The following is a 22,377-nucleotide window of genomic DNA, read 5'->3' on the forward strand; positions in this document are numbered from 1 at the left end:
CGCCCAGCCTGTGATTGGTCGGAAAGGAGCAGGGCGGGGGCGGGGAGAGGGGCGGTGCCCGGGCCGAGGCCTCAGGTTGGTACAGGCCCGGCTTCCAAAGCAGGGTGCTTCTGTTGGCAGTTGTCTCAGTGCATTCTTCCCGGGACCAGGTAAGGGGTCTTGGGAAGAGGCCGCCCACCACACCTTCCTCTAGACCCCACATCCCCGGAGGGAGCTCGGATTTCTGTCCTGACTGCCCAGGCAGGGCTGCTGCGGGGGCTGGGCTTCCACCTGCTGTAGCCACGTGGCGCGAATAGTGGCCTGGGGCTGCCCAGGGACCTCTCTCCCTTATGGCTCCTGGCGCCCTAAGGCCCAGCTGAGGGTGGGGGGCGTTATGGGCTGTGCATCTATCTGCACATCTGTGTGTTAGAGTCCAGGATGGAGGAGTCCCGGTGGTGGGAGGCTGCCTGTCGGAGGGCAAGAGGCAGCCTGGGGACTGGCCCTGAGCACTGAGGTGAGCAGACAGCAAGGGTGAAAGGCGTTTTGGAATGGCCAGATTTTGCTAAGCAACATTGGATCGGATGGTGCACTGTCTGCAGCCCCGGAGGAGGCAAAAACGGCCCTGCACTTATAGGCAAGCGAGAGCGAAAGGGATTCTGGGTGGGTTGAGAGGGGCTCAACCCCATGCAGAGAACGGGTGGAAACTCACATCTGTGCCAACTCCTGTTCTAGACTCTGGAAACACAGCAGGGGACAAAATATGCCCTCATGGAAATTACATACTTCTTAGTAGAATGGTTTTCACACAAGGTTTCATTTCATTCTCACAGCCCTAGAAATTGGTTGTTCTAAGCAGTATACAGTCAGGACTTGAACCCAGTTCTGACTCTGGAGGAAGTGATTTTAACACTATTGTGGTGTCTAGGTAGGAGGAACAGAACGGCTTATATTTGTGGTGTAAGCTCAGAACTTTTTAAGAGTTGGTAAAGTGTTGGCACTGGTGATAAACCTGTTGGAGTCATGTGTGTGCCCCTTACGTCCTTGATTGGGTTCTTGTGAGGACATGTGAATTATTATATGTCAAGTACATAAAATATTGCCTGGCACATGGAAAGTGCTACATAGGATTTAGCTATTATGGCTTCATCTAGGTTTTGGGGCTTTGCCCCTCTTCGTACCAGCAGGCTTTAAAGTCTTCTTAACATCACTGGAACAAAGGTGGATTTTCCCTGCATGTTTTTAGCTACTTATGCATTCAACTGAAGTGTGTTTTTAAACATATGCTCGCAGCATACCTTCTTCAGATCCTTGGAGAGAAGATTCAGTTCAGAACCTTGATTAAGTAGGGGCGCCTGGGTGGCTCAGTCGTTAAGCGTCTGCCTTCAGCTCAGGGCGTGATCCCGGCGTTCTGGGATTGAGCCCCATCAGGCTCTGCTGCTGGAAGCCTGCTTCTTCCTCTCCCACTCCCCCTGCTTGTGTTCCCTCTCTCGCTGGCTGTCTCTCTCTGTCAAATAAATAAATAAAATCTTAAAAAAAAAATCTTTAAAAAAAATCTTAAAAAAAAAAACCTTGATTAAGTAGATGCAAGATGAATGGCTAATTCAGAGTATGCACTTCTGCAATCTACTCGTCTCTAGCCTGTTGGTTCTTTTGTGAAAAGGACAGGGCCGACTTCTCTTTCTGAGTTGTCTGGTGTCTAACATCATGGTTGCCTTGGAGTCATAGGAGTGTACCTGGGCCTTCTTCTGTAATTATTAGTCTCGTTGTCCAACATTCTCTAGGCAGCCTTGGCACCAACCCTTGCCTATTTCAAGTGATTTTTGTGTTTGATCTTTTTGAGTATGGCTGCCTTGTTCTTCCTCTGATGCAAGTACCAGCGATGATGTTTTATTTTTCTTCCTACTTGGGGATACAAACAGGGTAATCTTGAGTGCTTTCCCCCCTTACAAGAGGATACCCAGAGGGAGTTTGGAAGCCTTGTTCTTTGAGCTCTGATACTGTTTGCCAGAGAAAATCAACTCTCTGTTTTTTTGGGTTTTTTGTTTGTTTGTTTGTTTGTTTGTTTTGTTTTGTTTTTAAGTAAACTGTATCCCCAACGTGGGGCTTGAACTCAGAACCCAACATCAAGGGTCACATGCTCTACAGCTGAGCCAGTCAGGTGCCCCAAAACTCAATTCTCTCTAAGAAGGATGACTTCAGGTGAGGTAATACGTTCTTTCTTTCTTTCTTTCTTTCTTTCTTTCTTTCTTTCTTTCTTTCTTTTTTCTTTTTCTTTCTCCCTCTCTTCTCTTTTTTTCCTCCTTCCTTTCTCCTTTCCTTTCTCTCTCCCTCTTTTTTTTTTTTAAAGTTTTGTTTGTTTTTTTTTAAGATTTTATTTATTTATTTGACAGAGATAGAGACAGCCAGCGAGAGAGGGAACACAAGCAGGGGGGAGTGGGAGAGGAAGAAGCAGGCTCCCAGCGGAGGAGCCTGATGTGGGGCTTGATCCCATAACGCCAGGATCACGCCCTGAGCGGAAGACAGACGCTTAACCGCTCTGCCACCCAGGCGCCCCGCCCTCTCTCTTTCTTTGGGCCGGTAGTGGACGGAGGACCCATCTAAGTGACCCTGAGCCTTGTGACTTTGGGAGAGTAGGCCCTGCCTATTGTCAGATTGTTGGATGGATGGACAGGACTGGAGCTGTGGTTAGGGCAGGGTTGTGTGTAATGTTCAGCATGCTGGCTCAATCGATGTGAATCTTTCTAAGCATCAGTTTCCTCTTCTGTACATTGAGATCTTGGATCCCTCACATCTTCGAGCTGTGATAGTCTCCAGTCCTCAGAGCAAAGGGAATTATTGGTTAGTCACCTGTTTGATTTCCAGCTCCCCCCTTGTTCCCGGTAGTGGGACCATATTCCTTCAGAACTGAAGCCACCCTGGACACGGTGGTACCTCTTTAGGGAATACTAGGTGCGGCTAAGTGGGAAGAGGGAGAATGACTGTTCTAGAGAAAACCTAGAGACCAGATAGGACTCAGTGTAGGAGGGATAGACCATTTGCAGCTTTGTGACCCAAAGCCTACCCTTACTTTTGTAACCAAGACAGGTTCTTGAGTTTGACTTGAAAGAGTGACGTCTTTGATGCCCAGGGAGCCCGAGAATAAGTTGAAATGCAGTTCAGGCAGGCAGTTAAGTATTTTTAGAGGGCCTGGAGAGCTACGGCACAAACCTTACAATCCGCCGGGGGAGGCCAACTTTATACAAATAACTAGTAACAAGAAAGTGATGATTGCAAAGCCAAGTGTTTTGCAAATGAGGATAGGATGCTGTGAGAATATATCACAGTAGGGTTTGAGTTTGCCCTGAAGGAGTCATGGACCTGTGCCTGTTGGGGGGCAGCACATGTTGGGGGGAAATGTTTTAGACATAGAATGGAATTTAGATTTTTTTGCCTTTTTTTTTTAAAGATTTTATTTATTTATTCGACAGAGATAGAGACAGCCAGTGAGAGAGGGAACTCAAGCAGGGGAGTGGGAGAGGAAGAAGCAGGCACTCAGCAGAGGAGCCTGATGTGGGGCTTGATCCCAGAACGCTGGGACCACGCCTTGAGCCGAAGGCAGACGCTTAACCGCTGTGCCACCCAGGTGCCCCTGCCTTTTTTTTTTTTTTTAAGATTTTATTTATTTATTAGAGAGTGCGCACACGTGCAAGAGAGAGAGAGAGAGAGAGAATGAGCAGGGCAGAGGGAGAGGGAGAAGCAGACTCCCTGCCAACTGGGAGCCTGACCTGACATGGGGCTCCATCCCAGGACCCTGGGATCATGAGCCAAGCTGAAGGCAGATGCTTAACCAACTGACTCACCCAGGCGCCCCTGGCCTTATGTTTTAGGTCAAATAGAGGCTGGGCAAGTCCTATGCTGACCTCGGTAATGAGGGGAAAGTTTCTTGCATAGTTTAGCAAATGATTACCCCTTGGCGGTAGAAGTACTTCCATTATGAAAGACAGGACTTTCCGGTGCTGAGTTCAGGGTGGAAAGATATGTCCAAGGACAGGCTGTGTGTGTGTGTGTGTGTGTGTGTGTGTGTGTATGTGTGTGTGTGTTAAGAAGGAAGCATAGCATGTTTGGGGCACCTGGGTGGCTCAGTCGGTGAAATGTCTGCTTTCAGCGCAGGTCATCATCCCAGGCTTTTAGGATTGAGCCCTGCTTCGGGCTCCCTGCTCAATGGGGAGTCTCCTTCTCCCTCTGCCCCTCCCCCAGCTTATGCACATGCTCTCGCGCTCTCTCTCAAATAAATAAATAAATAAAATCTTTAAAAAAAAAAAGGAAGCATAGCATGTTCTGTGGGCTCCCTCCAGCAGAGTGGCTGGAGCCCCAACTTGGGGCTCTGTAATCCAAGGCAGTGTGTGATCTGCCAGCCAGGCCAACAACTCGTTTTAGCCCCATCTAGAGTCAAGGGAAGTAAACTCTTGCTTCTCTCCCACCCCTGGGTTCAGTTGTGACTGCATGAAATAGCTTTGGTCTTTGAACCAGCCTGTAGAAAGCCAGGTCAACCTGTCGCCAGAGGACAAAGCCCAGAGCTCTCCCCTGGGCTTGTAGTGGAGTGAGAGAGGCAGAAGTCAAGCAGTGGCCACTCGCTTTCTAGCTTCTGACTAGCTGTCTAGCTTCGGAGGTTGCCTCTCAGTGGCGGCCTCAGGGCCAGGCGAGGGTGCCATGAAAACTCCATGGGAGCCTCCCCTTCTCTCCTGGCTCCTTCCTCCCAGGAAATGACCCACCCCCAGCATGTCAACTTGCTGAAGTCTCTCCCACCTCAACAAAAAGATATAAAAATTGACTGTCTCTCCCTTTACTGAGTTTGTTGGCTCATCATGCCTCCTCTGTCCCTGGTTGTTCTTTCTCATCTGTTTGGGCTTCCTTTTTTGGGGGGCTGGCCTCTACACGTAGTGGATTTCGGGCTATGTCCTCAGCACTTTATTCATCCCATTCTGTGTATTCTCACTGGAAAACTTTCTCTTAAACTACCTTGATGCCTCTCATTGTTTTACTTCTGACTCAGATCTCTGTACTTCCTCTTAAGCCTAAATATCCATTTACTGACAAACGAGGCTTCTTACTCAGCATATACTTGAATTCTTGTGCTAGGCCCAGGGGTAGCAGCACTGAGCAAACTGGACACAATCCCTGGGTCTGAGGAGCTTATGACCTAGAGGGGAAGGTAGGCATTTGTTAAAATAAAACCACAGAGAGTTAGGACAAACTGGCACAGCTCTGAAGAAACAGCACAGAGCCAAGCGGGCTTCCAGCAGAGCACCTGGTCTAGCGGTCGGGGAGAGAGGGGCCAAGGGTCCTTCAAAGGATTCCCTGAGGAAAGGTTTAAGTCAGGATCTGAAGGGTGAGTAGCTGCTTCCTTGCAAATAACTCTAGATTGTCCCGGAGAGCAAAAGGCTACTTTTTGAGGGATACGGTGGGGCCCTGACGTTATGTTCTAATACGTCTGCTTTTCAGGCTGCTGTTGATTCTGGGGTGGCTTTGCTGTGGCCCTTCCCTTGCAGCTACAGTGGCCCATTCGGCTCTATCGAGGTGGGAGTCTTGGGTAGAATTCTCCTTTCATTTTACCACTACCTAATATAAAGCTTTTAAAAAAGATTTTATTTATTTATTTGTCAGAGAGCAAGAGAGAGAGAGAGAGAGAGAGAGAGCGCTCCTGAGCACAAGCAGGGGGAGTGGGAGGCAGAGGGAGAAGCAGGCTCCCTGCAGAGCAAGTAGTCCAAAGTCCAGAACCCTGGGCTCCTGGCCTGAGCCAAAGGCAGACGCTTAACCGACTGAGCCACCCAGGCGTCCCTATAAAACTTCTTTTTTTGACTAGTCCTGTGGCTTCCATCAGCAGTATGTTTCCTTTCCCTCATACTCAAATACTGGCTGTGTTTGCTCAATTTTGTGGCTGCTTTTGGATTTTGGTGACTATAACTCAAGATGACTTCAAATCTTGCCCTAGCTGTGCCTATGAGCTTGTAATATATGTGAAAAATCCTCAGGGTGACGTTTTTCAAGAAAAAAAAACAGGGAAGGGCATTTGCAAAGGACCTGAGACAGGCGGCAGCCTATTGCATTTAAGAAAGGTACATCAGGGGGCGCCTGGGTGGCACAGCGGTTAAGCGTCTGCCTTCACGCTCAGGGCGTGATCCCAGCGTTCTGGGATCGAGCCCCACATCAGGCTCCTCTGCTGTGAGCCTGCTTCTTCCTCTCCCACTACCCCTGCTTGTGTATCTCTATCGAATAAATAAATAAAATCTTTAAAAAAAAAAAAANAAAAAAAAAAAAAAAAGAAAGGTCCATCGGGGGGGCGCCTGGGTGGCACAGCGGTTAAGCGTCTGCCTTCGGCTCAGGGCATGGTCCCGGCGTTATGGGATCGAGCCCCACATCAGGCTCCTCTGCTATGCCTGCTTCTTCCTCTCCCACTCCCCCTGCTTGTGTTCCCTCTCTCGCTGGCTGTCTCTATCTCTGTTGAATAAATAAATAAAATCTTTAAAAAAAAAAAAAAAAGAAAGGTCCATCAGGGCGCCTGGGTGGCTCAGTCGTTGGGCGTCTGCCTTCGGTTCAAGGGCGTGATCAAGGAGTCCTGGGATCGAGCCCCACATCAGGCTCCTCCTCTGGGAGCCTGCTTCTTCCTCTCCCACTCCCCCTGCTTATGTTCCCTCTCTCTCTGGCTGGCTCTCTCTCTGTCAAATAAATAAATAAAATCTTAAAAGAAAAAAAGAAAGGTCCACTGTACTTGAAACTCAACACGTGGAAAATCCAACTCCTGCTTTTCTCCCTTAAAGCCTATTTTTCTATATTTCTTGTCTCTGTACATTATGGCCCAAGTCAGAAAACCCTGGTATCACTCTAGAAACTTGTGATGTGTCAATTTAGCTAGGCCAAACAACCCCCCCATCCCCCCTCTGGTACGCTGGTGTGCTTCCAGTTAAGTGGGCCAGGAGGGAGAAGCAGCTGTTCGTAGTACACACACCTCCCGGTTACTCCATCAAACACGAATTTAGGCGCATGGTGAAGGGATTTTGCAGATGTAATTAAAGTCCTAATTGGTTAGCTTTGAGTTAATCTAAGGGGAGATTATCCTGGGTGGCCTGAGTTAATCAGATGGAATCCCTTTAAAATAGGGCTAGGCATCCCCTCCAGCCATGCTCTCCTTCCCTACCCAGGATCCTTCCTCGCTAACTGCCTGCCCGGCTGGCTTCAGGCTTGCTTAGCCAACTCCTACAATTACGGAAGCGAGTTTGCTAATTCCTTGTACTAAATCCATTCTTATATATTTATCAGTATTATGCAAATATATATAAAGGATATATATATATATCCTATTGATTCTGCGTCTGTGCTTGAACCCTGACTAGCAGAGTATTCTTCCTATAACCAGTCACTTAGTAAATCCCGACATTCTGCTGCTTTTAAAGTTTCTGTCCTTTTGGTCCCTCCTCTCTGTTCCTGCGCGTCTGGGTTCACATGGGCCCCCCCTCTTCTCGCCTGGGTTGCTGAAGTTCCCGCCCAGCTGATCTCTCTGCAGCCTCTGAGGTCCTACCACACCGAGTTTATTTTCATGTCATTCCCTAGAGTTTTCTTTCTAAACCACACATCTGATCTTGTCACTCTACTTAAACTCTTTTCTTGAAATTCTTAGGCAAAAATTCAAAACCCTTAGCTTTTTTTAAGAAAATTTAATTTTTTATTTTTTTTAAAGATTTACTTATTTATTTGAAAGAGAGAGTGTGTGCATGCGGGGGACGGGCAGGAGAGGGAGCCGAGGGAGAGAGAGAATCTCAAGCAGACTCCGTGCTGAGCATGGAGCTTGACGTGGGGCTCAGTCCCACGACCCCAAGATCATGGCCTGAGTTGAAACCAAGAGTCAGATGCTTCAGCGACTGAGCCACCCAGGTACCCCTTAAAGATTTTATTTTTAAGTAATCTCTACACCCAACGTGGGTCTTGAACTCATGACCCCAAGAGCAAGAGTCACATGCTCCCCCAACTGAGCCAGCCAGATGCCCCAAAAGCCTTAGCTTTTTTATGACTCCATTTTCTCTCCTCTCCTAGCATATCATTTATACTTCCTCTGGAAATTTTTTGGTGGTTTCCTAGAGCTTGCAATATATATTTACAGCTAATCCAAGTCCACTTTCAAATGACACTGGAGCACGTCTCTGGTAGTGCAGGTAACCTGGGCGGGCCTTCCCAGCTCCTCCCTCCCATGTTAGAGCACTGCTGTCACTCGTGTCACCTGTCCATAGCTGTGATCATCACACACGTTGCTGCTGCCGTTATTTGGAACAAACTGTGATCTGTTTTACTGTTAACAATTGGAATAAGAAAAATAAAGATTTTATTTTCCCTTCATTTGTTGCTTCTGACACTCTTTCTTTATGTAGATCTGAGTTTATGACCTACATCACTTTCTTGCTCTCTGAAGAACTTCTAACATCTTGCAAGTCAGGTCTCTTGGTGATAAATTCCTTCAATTGTGTTTGTCTGGGAAAGCCTGTATTTCTCCTTCACTGTAAGGGATAATTTTGCTGGTGTAGAAGTCTAGGTTGGTGTTGCTTATATCTTTCAGTACTGTAAATATTTCACTCTCTGCTCTGCTTGCTTGCCTGGTGTCTGGGGAGAAAGCCAATGAAGTTCGTATCTTTGTTTGTCTATAGATAAGGTGTTTTCTTTTCCTTCCCTCAGATTTCTTCCTTGATTTTCTTTTTTTTTTTTTTTAAGATTTTATTTATTTATTTGAGGGAGAGAGAGAGCAAGTGAGGGGAGGGGCAGAGGGAGAAGGAGAAGCAGGTCCCCTGCCGAGCAGGGAGCCTGACTCCCAGGACTCTGGAATCATGACCTGAGCTGAAGGCAGATGCTTTAACTGACTGAGCCACCCAGTCACCCCTTGCCTTGATTTTCTTTGTCTTGATTTTCTGCAGTTTGAAATATAATATAAGATGACTAGGTGTAGATTAAAAAAAATTTTAATTCCAGTATAGTTAGCATATGGTGTTATATTAGTTTCAGGTGTGAAATATAGTGATTGAACAGTTCTGTACATTTCTCAGTGCTCATAATGGTAAATGTACTCTTAATCCCCTTTACCTGTTTTACCCATCCCCCTGCCCACCACCCCTCTGGTAACCATCAATTTGTTCTCCATAATTGAGTCTGTTTTTTTCCTTTATTCTCTCTCTCTCTCTCTTTTTTTTTTAAAGATTTTGTTTATTTGAGAGAGAGAGAGAGAGAGAGAGTGCGCACATGTGTGCACACAAGCAGGGGGAGGGGCAGAGGGAGAGAAAGAAGCAGACTCACTGCTGACCAGAGAGCCAGACACGGGGCTTAATTTCAGGACCCTGGGATCATGACCTGAGCCAAAGGCAGATGCTTAACTGACTGAGCCACCCAGGTGCCCTGAGTCTGGTTTTTTGTTTGTTATCTTTTTTCCTTTGTTCATTTGTTTTGTTTCTTAAATTCCACGTATGAGTGGACTCATTTGGTATTTGTCTTTCTCTGACTGACTTGGTTCACTTAGCATTATACTCTCTAGATCCATCTAGGTTGTTGCAAATGGCAAGATTTCATTGTACATATATGGGCATCCTTTTTATCCATTCATCTATCCATGGACACTTGGGCTGCTTCCATATTTTGGCTATTGTAAATAACGCTGCAGTAAACATAGGGGTGCATATATCTTCTTGAATTAGTGTTTTCATATTCTTTGGGTAAATAGCCAGTAGTGGACTTACTGGATCATATGGTAATTCTATTTTTAATTTTTTGAGAAACCTCCATACTGTTTTCCACAGTGACTGTACTAGTTTGCATTCCCAGCTAGGTGTATGTTTTTTGGTACTTCTTGGTGTTCTCTGAGCCTTCTGGACTTGTGGTTTGGTGTCTGTCATTAGTTTTTGGAAAATTCTTGGTCATCATTGCTTTAAATATTTCTTCTGTTCCCTTCCCTCTTCTTCTGGTATTCCCATTACATGCACGTTACACCTATGGGTAATTGCCCCAAGGTTCTTGGATTTTCTCTTCTGGTTTTTTTCATTCTTTTTCTTTACTTTTCAGTCTGGGAATCTTCTGTTGACACATATTCAAGCTCACAGAATTTTTTCCCAGGCCATGTCTAGTCTATTGATGAGCCCATCAAAGGCATTCTTCATTTTTGTTACAGAAATTGTTTTTGAGACTATCTATTTTTTATTTGAGAGAGAGAGAATGAGCATGAGCAGGGGGAGGGGCAGAGGGAGAGGCACAAACAGACTGTCTGCCAAGCACAGAGCCCAACACAGGGCTTGATCCCAGGAACCCGAGATCATTACCCGAGCCAAAGTCAGATGCTTAACTGACAGCCACCCAGATGCCCCCAGAATTTTTTTTTTTTAATTTCCAACATTTCCTTTTGATTCTTTTTTACAGATTCCATCTCTCTGCTTACATTACCCATCTGTTCTTGCATGTTGTCCACTTTCCCATTGGAGTCCTTAGCAAATTGATCATAGTTATTTAAATTTCTGTTCTGATAATTCCAAAATCTCTGCCATCTGGTTCTGACACTTGCTCTCTCTTCAAACTATGTTTTTGCCATTTAGTATGCCTTGTAATCTTTTGTTGAAAGCCAGATGTCTGTGCAGTTTTACCTTTATCTGGCGAGATGTTAGGTTGTATTTACTGTTTGCTGAAGCTGTAGGTGTCAGAGGTTACCATTTTCTCTGGGGTTCTTGTTTTTGTCTCTCCTGTTGTCTTTGGGTTTCTAGAGACTTCTTAAGTAAGGTCTGAAACTTGCAGTTCTTTCTGGTGTTGTTCAGTTCTCCCTGTTATCACATAGGAGCATTGTACCACCTGCAGTGGTCAAGTGTGAGGGAAGAGAGCGTATTCTGTAGTCCTGTGATTAGTTCTAAGTCTTTGAGTGAGCCTGTGCTCCTGGACCTTCAAAAGTGTTTCTCAGGCTCTTCTCACCCCCTTTAAATGAGATAGGAAGGTTAGAAAGGGCTGGAGTTAGAAAAGGCTTGAGTTACATTTTTCCAAGTCAGTTAGATTCTAGTAAATCCTGAAATGGTTAGGCTCTAGTAAAACAGGCTCTTTTGAGGGCAGGCCTTGTTGGGAAGAACAGAGGGCTCTGGGTATACTTCAAGATGACTACTTTTCCCATTTCCCTGTCAGAAGTAGTAGGGGATTTTTCTCTGATCTTCACCCTGAGAGCCTGGTGGACTCTTGAAGGTAAACTCAAAAGTGTGCCCCCATATTCAAGGTTGAATCCCCTTGGAATTTTTAATTTGCAAGCTTGTTCACATGGAGCTTCCAGCAATTTGTCAATTAAAGTTTAAGTTTTCCAATGGTACTTGCCCAGCGGAGGGCTTCTGTTCCCAGTAAGCTGTCATTCTCCGTAGTTGCCTGTCTCTCTGGGGTTGGGGGCAGTGGTTTGCCCTGTGACCTCAGTTCACTGATGGGTCTGGGTCTAAAAAAGTTGTTGATTTTTTAATTTGTTCAGCTTTTTTTCTTGTTACAAAGACAGGAGTGACAGTTTTCAAGTTTACATGTCAGACCTGCCTTAGTTTTTCAAGACATGGATTCCAGAACCCAGTTAGAGGAAAAAGTAAAAGGCAAAGTAAATTAGGCGGAATTAAAATCCTGGCTTTGTCACTGGCTAATGTTTGCATGACTTGGTTTAAAGTTACTTATCTGTGCCTTGGTTTTCTCATCCATAAAATGGGGTTAGATTAAAGGGTATTTATTTTATAGCATTGTTGTGAAATGAATTCAGAAAATGCATGTCAGGCCCCAAGCAAAATGCCTAGCCTAGAGTCAGAGCTCAGCATTAGCTGTGATCATCATTATCTGGTCCCCACTCACCCTGTTTGCAGTCAACCCTGGCTTCTTTCTTTTTTCTTTCTTTCTTTTTTTTTTTTGTGCCTGGGACACCTCTCCTTTATCTATCTAACATCTACCCATCCTTCAAAACCTTGTTTATTTCTTGTTTTCACAAAGCATGTTCAGAATCACTCATCCATTTTAGATAAGGGGACCATGTGATTTATCATCCAAATCAGGACACTTTTGAGAGTGGGAGGGGGTGCTATTAATAATTACCCCAGGACAGCAGTCCCAGGAAAACTGGGAGATCTGATCGTCTCACGTTTGGATGCCTCTTCTCTGTTTTTCCACTGCCCCCAGTGTCTGTCCCCATCATTGTTCACACCGCTGTCCTTGTTGGTGTACTTGTCTTTTACCCCGCCTTCTGTAAGTCCTTGAGGGTGGGTGTGGTGCCTCACTCACACCCATGGCCTGGGATCTCTCACAGGGCCGCATGCGCTGTGCACACGTATGCACACACACACATACACACACTGAAATGATGAGAGTGATCGTGCCATGTTCATTTCCACCCTTCTCTGTAATTGTTTCTACCTTGAATGAGATCCATGCCTTCTGCCTCCTTCAGATAAATCTGTTCTGTCTTCTACTACTCACATTCCCTCTCTTCTGGGAAGCCCCCTATTCCTACTGACTGGGCTCCGCCATCTCTGCTTTCTCTCATCTCCTGTACTTACGGCTGCTGTATATATTATCTTCTGTTCCATGGGTGGGCTCTTCTTCCCCAGTTACGCTCAGCCCCCCAAGGACAGGCCCTGTGTTGTCCCTTTTTCCAGAGTCTCCCACAGCATGATCAAGCACAGGGCTGGCTGCCAGCAGGCGCTCAGGAGACCCATGTCGGTGTCTGGTTGCTCAGTCTGGTGCCCATTCACTGGGGCCCTCCCAAGCCTGGTCAGATGATGCCAGTGGCTGGTGAAAGCAGGCATTCTAGGAGAGGTGCTCAGGGCCTCAGGGGCAGATTTTGGTTTGGGGGACACTCCTCATTTTCCTTCTGTTCCTTAAGTCCACAGTTTTGTGTGTGAGCGAAATGGAGGCTGATCTGTCTGGCTTTAACATCGATGCCCCCCGTTGGGACCAGTGCACTTTCCGGGGACGGGTGAAACACTTCTTCAATATCACAGACCCGCGCACTGTCCTGGTACCAGAGCGGGAGCTGGACTGGGCCAAGGTGATGGTGGAGAAGAGCAGGTGAGCGGTGAGGGGAAAGGACTGGAGGCACTGGGGCAACACAGGTGGATTCCCCTGGGGAGGAGGTGGAAATTGAATATGAGGGAATAGACAGAGCTCTCAGGCAGGAGGGAGCAGGGTGACTCGGGGTGAGGGGCCCGGGAGGAAACTCTGTCTATTGGTCTTGGGTGGCAGAACGGGCGTCGTGCCCCCAGGCACCCAAGTGGAGCAGCTGCTATATGCCAAGAAGCTGTATGACTCAGCCTTCCACCCTGACACCGGGGAGAAGATGAACGTCATCGGGCGGATGTCCTTCCAGGTCCCCGGCGGCATGATCATCACGGGCTTCATGCTCCAGTTCTACAGGTAGAAGAGCCTGGGAGCAAGATAGCACGCAGTGTGGCCACTTGGATCTGCCAGGCAGGGAGCCCTATGGTGATGATAGTATGGAAGGGTGTGTGTGTGTGTGTGTGTGTGTGTGTGTGTGTGTGTAGATATTCCAGGCAGAGGGCCCAGCCTGTGCAAAAGCCCCGGTGCATGAAACAGCATGGGGACAGTTTGGGGAACAACAGGCAGTCTGGTTTGACTGGTGTAAACCAAGACCTCCATTCCATCGGACTCTTCTCTGCCTCTCTGGGCCTCCCTTGTGGTAGGACGATGCCGGCAGTGATCTTCTGGCAGTGGGTGAACCAGTCCTTCAATGCCTTAGTCAACTATACCAACAGGAATGCAGCTTCCCCCACGTCCGTCAGGTAGGAGACTTGAACCCCAGGCTGTCCACTTGGGTCTGGAGCAGGTAGCTGTTGTCTTGCCTCCAGGGGAACAGCCCTTCTAAAGGGTTCTCGGGCTGTCTTCTTTGGGTGAGGCTTGTACTGGGCTGGTGACCAAGTGCCCCTTTTCAGGGTTTGCAAGTATTTTCTGAGGCTGACTAGGAGAGTATCTTCCTAGACTAATTCAAAGTTTATTCATTTATTCATTCTCCAATATTTTTTTTTAAGATTTTATTTGAGAGGAAAAAAATGAGAGAGAGAGCTCACAAGTGGGGTGGGGAGGCAGAGGGAGAGGGAGAACAGGCTCCCGCTGAGCAGAGACCCTGATGCGGCTTGATCCCAGGACCCTGAGATCATGACCTGAGCTGAAGGCAGAAGCGTAACTGACTGAGCCGCCCAGGCGCCCCTCAGCTATTTCTTGAGTAGGTATTAAGTGCCAGGCATGGTTCTAGGGCCCTTGTTCTTGTGGAATTTAAGGTCTGTAAAGCAGACGAGCACAGTAATCTTAGGTTGTACTGCTGCCTTTAAGGAAACAAACAGGTGACAAGATAGCGAACAGCAGAGGGGCGTCTGTGTGGATGGGCTGTTTGGGGAAGTCTTTTCTGTGGAGCCCACATTTCGGCTGATTTCTGGAGGATAAGGATTTAGCCTATGGAAGAATTTCCCAGTTAGGGAGCAGCAGCAGGCGAAGGTTCTGGAGCAGAAGAGAGTTTGAAGGGTTTAAAGTACTGAAAGGAGGCCGGGGAGGGCGGGGAGTGTTGTGTGTGTGTTCAGGAGGGGGAATGTCCCAAGATGAGACAGGTAAAGTTTCAGGCATGAAGCTTCATTTCCAGACTTTCTCAGTCAAGCCATGGTCTTGCCCTCAGCCGGCAGGGCCCCCCACTCCCAAGCGTGTCTCTCCTCCACTAGGCAGATGGCCCTTTCCTACATCACAGCCACAACCACTGCGGTGGCCACTGCTGTGGGCATGAACATGTTGACGAAGGTACTGTCTGGGGCTGCTGTGGGCTTGGTGGCCACTAGGGGGCAGCAAAGTCCAAGGGAAAACTCCCCCAGGCCTGGCGTTGCCCTTGTCTGGGTGAGTTGGGTATGGCCAGAGCCCAGCCAACTAGGGGGAAATGTAGCAGAACTAGCTCCAGGTTAGTCTTCTTGGGTCTTTGAGGGAATTTGGGCTCCTAGACCAAGTGTCTGGATATGTGGCAGTAGCGAGATCTAATCTTATTTTGTAGTCCTTAAGCCCCCTCCCCACATCTTCCAGTGAGCCCTGTTGTTCCCTTCCCCCAACAGAGAGCTCCTCCCCTGGTGGGCCGCTGGGTGCCCTTTGCCGCTGTAGCTGCTGCTAACTGTGTCAACATCCCAATGATGCGACAGCAGTGAGTATGGGGATCCCTCTTCCTCCCTACAAACCACCAGGTTAGGTGGGCAAGGGCAGGAAACCAAGGCAGTGGGTGGCTTTTGGGCATTGGGGACTGAGGTGGGTGTGGGGAGGGCTGCTGGGCTACACCTCAGAAGGGTCCCAAAGGATAGGCTGCTCCGAGGGTGATGGCCACAGGAGTGGCAGGTGACTTAAGTTTAATCTGTGATGAGTGTTGTGGGAGTCATTGTTTGGATGGTGAGGGATGGCGGGGAGTAGGGCGGATCTGTGGGGGTTTTTATGAGATCACGTCCTTTCAACGGCAATTGTATTTAAGTTGTGAACTCTGCCTACTTCCAAAGCCCGGGGGATGGCTTACAGAATGAAATGTAGCAGAGCGAGGTGTCCAAAGATAGAACAGAGCCAAGAAGCTTTGAAAGAAGCCAGAGGAGTAGATAGATGTTTTCCAGGCACCCGGCTCTAAGCTTCGCGGCAGGAAAGGTAAAAGGAGAAACCCGTGTGTCTTGCAGTTCTTGTTTTTTTGGCTAGAGAAAGCATAGATGTTCCTCTGTTGTCAAACCTAATGATGTAGTCTACCTCAAGCACCCCGATAGCGCCTGGGAGGTACCACGTGCTGCCTAAGCGTTCGCTGTCATTGCTGCTGGCATCATCATCGCCTTCCTCACCGTCACCAGTATATACAAGCCACGTTTTCTTGGGATGGCTAGCAAATGGGAACTTGTCACAACAGCCCTTGCATAAAGAGCACACTACCAGAATAGTCATGCATGCACATTGTTCCTCTCTTCTTTCCCTCCCCCATCCAGGGGCTCCTTCCCGACAAATGAAGGAGCCCTAGCCACCTACCTGGTCTGGGCTTGAGTGCTGTCAGGAACTGGCCTGAGAATAAGTCAGGGCAGCTAGTGTTTGTGGAGCCGTCACTCTGTCAGGTGCTGGACTAAGCACTTTGCAGGCACTGTCCCCTTTAATCCTCACCAATCCTATCAAGTGGGTGCCATGATTAGCCCCATTTTGCAGGTGAGGATAACTGAGTCTTTGGAAGGAGCAGGGAACTTGCTCAAGTTCAGAAACTTATTCTGCCATTTCAGGATTCAACCTAGGCAGTCTGAGCCCAGGCCTAGCTCTCTTAGCCACCGTCCCAGATCACTTCTGAGATACCACTCACTGGAATGCACTAGGAAGATCAAAGGGCCAGGGTGCAGGAGCTGGCTTCGTAGAGCTTGAGTGTGCTGGCCTTGGTCCCCTGGTGTGTCACATCGCTGGTGGGCTTCTAGCACCCCTTTCCCAAGTCCAGCAATTCCTGTCTTTGTTTAGGGAACTCATCCAGGGCATCTGCGTGAAGGACAGGAATCACAATGAGATCGGTCATTCCCAGGTGAGCAGAGGCAACCCTTTGGGGTGGGAGGAGGGAATTCTCTCTTATACCCGGTCCTGTTCTTAGTAGTCAGAGCAGGCCCAGGTTCTGTTATAGGATCCCCCGGATTCCATTCTCATTCCCCTTGATTTCCCTGCATTTCTTGTTCAGAACAGGTTTGTCTTATCTTTTCTCCATCATTTCTGGTCCTGAAGCCATAAAAGTCTAACTAGGTGAAAGAAGGTTGGGTGAGGACACAGCCCCTAGTCGATCTGTCCCTTCCCCTTTACCTGCTCAGACTTGACCCTGACTCTTGACCCTGCCCTCTGGTACAGCCCATGGATACTGGATAAGGTCATTCCTGACAACTTACTCTTTTCTGCCCTCAGAGAGCTGCGGCCGTAGGCATCACCCAAGTGGTTATTTCTCGGATCACCATGGCAGCCCCTGGCATGAGTAAGCTAGAGAAGCCCTCCCATCCTGGGGGACCCTGGAACACATGATGGAGGCCTCAGCCACATTTGGCTTTCTTTTGGTGGGGGGGGGCAGCCTCTACAGCCATGCTTCTCAAACTGGCTTTTCCCACCGCAATAAAAAAATGATAATTCTGTGGTGTGGTAGAGATTGTAGCTAACACTACAGCGGCAATCATGCTACAACGGATAAGTGTATCAGTTCCACACGTTGTACGTCTTACATCTACATAGTGCTGAATGCAGAAACCCGTGAGAGAACCACACTGTAGTTCTTGGGACATCAGTTAATGAGAGATCTGGGGAAGAAAATTCTTTTCATTCCACAAATATTCCTTAAGTACTTTTAATATGTTGGACACAGGGCGGGGTGCCAGGAAGACAGTGGTAAAGAAAATAAATCCGCTGCCCTGGTTTTGCTCCTAGCAGGGGTATGTTACAGAGTAGGATATGAGATTTGTTTGCATGAGCCTTCAAAGATTTGAATTTTGAGGAGGATGCTTTGGGCCTGCGGTACATGTCCTATTGCAGGTGTGCAGGTGGAAATGTTTGGGAAGCACCCTTCTGCTAGGACTTGGGGGACAGGTTGGGGGTGGCCATGCCTACACAGTCTTCCCTCCAAAAGTATTTTCTGGAGCTTCAGGGGAGGTGGGAGGAATCACCTGGTCCCTGATCTGATTTTGGAGAGGGGTCTTAGGAAGAGTCTTACAGCCCTCCCCCAGTCTCTTCTCCCTGGTCTCTTCTAGTTTTGTTGCCAGTCATCATGGAAAGGCTGGAGAAGCTGCATTTCATGAAGGTGAGTGGGGTCTGCTTTTGTATCTTCCTTGCCTGGAGTCCCCCAGGCATACCTACACTTCAGAGTTTCTGATCCTCATCCTTCCCTCTAGCTACTGGCCTTCGTCTCACTCAGGTAGGGCCCATGCCAGTCCCCGCCGGCTGCCTGCTTTAGATGCCGTGGCTGCTTGCTTGACCTCGTCTGCAGAGAGCAAGAGGAGCCCCCTTCTCCTCTCCTTCACGGCTAGGAGTTTTGTGTCTGTGGGTTTCTAGCTGGCTGATCAGGGGTAGGGCAGGCATGGGGTTCGCGTTAAGATCTCTAAGTCTCATGTGGGTCTTTCCTTCAATTTTGTGCAGAAAGTCAAGGTCCTGCACGCCCCATTGCAAGTTCTGCTGTCTGGCTGCTTGTGAGTAACATGTTTTCTGGGTTTGGGTTCTGTGGTAGCTGGGGCACCTAAGACCTGTCTTCTGGCATTGCCCATGTTGGAGAACATGTATTCCTTTCCCTGACTTCCATAGTGCCTGAGCTCAGAACACCCATGGGCCGTCTGGAGAGTTCTTGCCCCATCTTTGTTGAGGGCCTCAGGCTGATAGGTGCTATGCACACATTTGCATGGAGAGCGGAGTGCTTGGGTGCCCTCCTGTCCTGGCCTTCAGACTGGAGAAGAGGCGAAAACCACAATACAGTCCCACCACAAAAAAAGAAATGATAATTCTAGGGGCACCTGGCTGGCTCAGTCGGTAGGGCAGGCCCTTGATCTTAGGGTTGTGAGTTCGAGCCCCACATTGGGTGAAGAGATTACTTAAAAATAACAAATAAAAAAATAATACCAACAAAGAAAGAAATGATAATTCTGTGGCAGTGACAGATGTGTTAGCCGATGCCCCAGTAGTCACATCGCATGTGTCACTCTATCAAATCAGCATGCTATACACCTTACCTGTACACGACGCCATGCGTCCACTATATCTCAATATAAATAAACTAAGTAAATAAATAAATATGCTGAGATGTCAAAAAATGAGGGGACAGCCTGGGGCTGTCAAGTGTCCCAACCTCACACGAAAGGAAAACACCACAAGTCACAGCAGCATGCTTCAGTGCCCGTCAGTGACTGGCCACGTCCTAGCATCAGTCATAACTCTGCAAGGCCACGGGGCTAATGACAACAACAGTAACAGCCAACACATGTGGAGTGTGTCCTTTGTGTCCCCACTGTGCGTGTGCTCCACGTCTGTCATTTCACTTAATCCCCTCAGCCCTGGAGGGCTAGGTCCTGTCATCCTCTCCTTTTACAAAGAACCCGAGGCGTAGTGAGATGAGGAGACTTGCCCAAGGCTCTGTAGCTCATAATTGCTGGCGTTCGGGTCAGGTCCCCCGCGGCCTCACACGCCACGCTACCTTTTGCTGACTGAGTCGCCACTGCGTGAGTGTTCCCCTGGGTTGAGCGCCATCCCCGGGTCATTCCCTTTGAGCCTCATGGCAGCCCTGCAGGGCTCACTTGGCCAGGATCACACAGCCAGTGAGTACCCAGCTGGGATCCGAACCCTGGTCTGTCAGATTCCCAAGTGCTATACGACAGGGCCCTGGCCCCGAAGCGTCCGAGGACCTTAGAAGGACTCTCAGGGCCTTCCCCAGGCCTCCTGCATCAGCGTCGCTTTTTAACGAGCTCCTTGAGTTACTAGTGTTTGCAGTGAGGTTGGAGAAGCTGCCCTGTTCTGTTGTCTACCAGCCCAGGGTTCGTGGCCGCGGGCACTGGACCTTGGCTTTCATACCTCTTACTGCTCAGGGCCTGTGGTCTTTAGGGCTGCTACTCACACTCCCAGTGCCTTCGTTATCATCACCTGCTTGAAGGACGGTGGATGGGGGGGTGAGGGATGGGAGGGGGAGGGGGGCCAGTTTCATGCCATGCCAGAATGATTATCCTGCGCTGAGAGACCAGGAGGAGAGTTGCAGGGAGGGGAGCCGTGGGGCAGCGGGGAAGGCAGGGTACTGAAGGGAAATCTCCCTGCTTCCTTTGGGGGGCTCAGGGACGGGGTGCAAGTGTGAGGTAGGGCAGGCCCTACACTTCGTTTCTCCTGTCTTCCAGCCTCATCTTCATGGTGCCAGTGGCGTGTGGGCTCTTCCCACAGAAATGGTAAGAGTTCTTTGTTCCTCACTTTACCGTGTGCCCTGTCCCTGCCCTCCCTGACCTGCCTGCTGTCCTGAAGGAGACAAGGAGGGGCAGGAAGGGCAGCATTTGTCCAAGGACAAGTGCCTGTCAACCTAAACTCTGGGCCTCTTCACTCTGGGTGAATGGTAAACCAAAATGGATCTCTAAGGGGCAGAAGGATGAGTTGCTCCCTCTCAGTGGAGTAAGGACTACCCCGGGGAGAAGTGGGGGAGCAACAAGAGCCTTTCTGTCCCTGCTGGTTAGGTTATTAGATCCATCCTCCCTGTCTGGATCTGGTCCTTGAAATTGGACAGAGGGACGGGTACTTATTCTGGCTTGTGTTTGCTTGGGGGTGGATGACTTGGACCTCTCTACTTCCCTTGTACGCCCTGGCAGGGAAGGGGTGTGCGAAGCATGATGGAAAAGGGAAACAAAGCATCAGACTGGGGGAGGGGAGAGGACGAGCTCCAGGAGACTAGATGTAGCTTGGACGTACCCCGAGAAGATGCAAGGTTCCCCTGCCTGCATACTCATGATTCAGTGTCAATGCTGTGTTCCAAGCACTGTGCTTATAATCTTACAGAGAAGATGGAGGTTTAGCACCAGGGAGAATGAAGTCAGGCCTGAGTAGAAGTAAAAGCAACATATTATGTTGTACAAAGGCCATTCGTTCTGATGGAAAAATCAGGAAGGGCTTCTTAGAGGTAGCATTTGAGTTGAATTTTATCTGATGGTAATTTGCTGCTTGTCCAGTTGGCAGGCTCATAATCCCCTTCTTTTCTCTTCTCAGTGAATTGTCAGTTTCTTATCTGGAACCAGAACTCCAAGACACCATCAAGGCCAAATATGGAGAACTTGTGCCTTATGTCTACTTCAATAAGGGTCTCTAAATGCCCCATCCCAGCAAGGACCAGTCTATGCCCATATTCACCAGCCCTTAGCTGCCTTGTATACCTGTGCCCTCATTCCTCTCCCAACAGGGCCTGAAGGCCAGGGTGGATTTGGGGGGTGGGGAGCCTCATGTTTTCACTCAGGCACCTGGGTTATTGGACTCCAGGGGATAAAAGTGAACAAGGGGAGCAAAGACCAAGTCTTCTATCTGCTCCTCCCACCCCGCCCCCCAACCAACATCCCCTGGAGACCAGGAGCTGAGACTCCCTGATGGAAAAGTTGCTGGAACCTGGGGGACATACACAAGCAAACCATTTGGAAAAATTAGGAAACCTTTGGGATTCTAGTTCCAGCCAGGACTGCAGAAGAGCCCCTGAGACAAAGGGAAGCTCCTACCCCTGTTTCTTCTTCCCTTCCTCCTCATCTTGTCTCACGCTATAGAACGTTTTGCCCCTGCAATTCTATTTAACTCAGGAAGGGAGAGGGAAGAAGTCTGTTGTCACCTTGGGGCTCTTCTCCATTCTTCCCCATTCTCCTCCCCAGTGCTCCCTTGTCAGAAAGCGTCTTTGGGAGCGCTGCTAAACTTGGGTTGATCAAGCACCCAGGAGTTCAAAGTGATGAAAAAGTCCACTGCATGAGGCAGCAATGTTTCATGGTGCTCTAAGCCCCATGACACTGACTTTGTTCTCCTGTGCTAAAATCATGTCTGATTTTACATCTCTGTGTTTAAAAGATAAATCCACTAACTGTGAGTAAAAATTATGTATGTAGGTGTTAACAACACATTTTAATGGGTATATTTTCCTAGCTGCCTCCCTTCCTCAGCCCATTGGGTTAAACACTGGTGTGTACTGAATAGGAAAGGGGAGTTTTATTTGGATACCTCTGAGAAATAATCAGTCAGGACCAAAGAGCCTTAAAGGACAACCAGTGAAGTGTAGCCATTTGCCCTTCCCATCTTGGCTGCTCTAGGTGATTTTTCAAGCTCGGGGTGGGGTGGGCGTGGAAGGAGACCATTGTGGCTTCCCTGGGATCAATGTCTGTATTGAGTTCTATCTAGTAGAATTGACTGACTAGTCAAAGAATATCATTGAATCAAATAAATTTCTTGAAAGAGGACAATGAACTGTCTGCAGACTGAGTTAATAAAGCCTGGATGAAAAGCAGGTCTGGTCTTGCTTTGGCCTTGGTATGAAAGAGGTTACCACAACGATAAGGGGAACCTGTCTGATGCCTGGAGGCCATTGTTGATTTCCCTTACTACAGAGGAAAAATCCACCTGTCTTTGCTGGATGCTCCAGAATGGGCACTGTGTTGTTTCAGAGCAGGAGTTGATAAACCACATGGGACCTATTTTTGTGTGGCTGGGAACTAAGAATGTTTTGTATTCTTAAAGGATAAAAAAGAAAAAAGAAACCAAAACAAGTAAGAATATGTGACAGAGACTCCCATGTATGTGGCATGCAAAACATAAAATATTTGCTCTCTGGCCCTTACCACAAAAAGTTTCCCCTACTCTGGAGCAGTGGTTTTTAGAACATGTGTCAGAGTCACATGGATGGGT

General features: G+C 48.3%; 1 protein-coding gene across 2 annotated transcripts; it reads left to right on the plus strand.

Annotated features, from left to right (window-relative positions):
* Window positions 1–26: 26 nt before the first annotated feature.
* Window positions 27–21,935, plus strand: SFXN2 (sideroflexin 2). Of its 2 annotated transcripts, XM_002913890.4 has the most exons (12): window positions 27–149; window positions 12,860–13,044; window positions 13,219–13,389; window positions 13,677–13,775; window positions 14,703–14,778; window positions 15,081–15,166; window positions 16,483–16,543; window positions 16,912–16,978; window positions 17,742–17,791; window positions 18,127–18,176; window positions 19,860–19,907; window positions 20,713–21,935. In XM_002913890.4, exons 2-12 carry the CDS (start codon window positions 12,884–12,886, stop codon window positions 20,810–20,812), a joined length of 969 nt encoding a protein of 322 aa, XP_002913936.1. In that variant the 5' UTR covers window positions 27–149; window positions 12,860–12,883; the 3' UTR covers window positions 20,813–21,935. The 2 variants fall into 2 exon arrangements, with proteins under 2 accessions (XP_002913936.1, XP_034519088.1); XM_034663197.1 differs by lacking the exons at window positions 18,127–18,176; window positions 19,860–19,907; window positions 20,713–21,935 and adding an exon at window positions 17,883–18,114.
* The last annotated feature ends 442 nt before the right edge of the window (window positions 21,936–22,377 follow it).

The sequence above is a fragment of the Ailuropoda melanoleuca genome, chromosome 6 (genome assembly GCF_002007445.2).
Source record: "Ailuropoda melanoleuca isolate Jingjing chromosome 6, ASM200744v2, whole genome shotgun sequence".
NCBI classification, from domain to species: Eukaryota; Metazoa; Chordata; class Mammalia; order Carnivora; family Ursidae; genus Ailuropoda; species Ailuropoda melanoleuca.

Coding starts and splice junctions, on each gene's coding strand:
- SFXN2 (XM_002913890.4), top strand. CDS start 12,884: ATGGAGGCTGATCTGTCTGGCTTTAACATCGATGCCCCCCGTTGGGAC. Junction 16,544..16,911: donor ATGAGATCGGTCATTCCCAG/GTGAGCAGAGGC, acceptor TTCTGCCCTCAG/AGAGCTGCGGCCGTAGGCAT. Junction 18,177..19,859: donor GTTCTGCTGTCTGGCTGCTT/GTGAGTAACATG, acceptor CCTGTCTTCCAG/CCTCATCTTCATGGTGCCAG.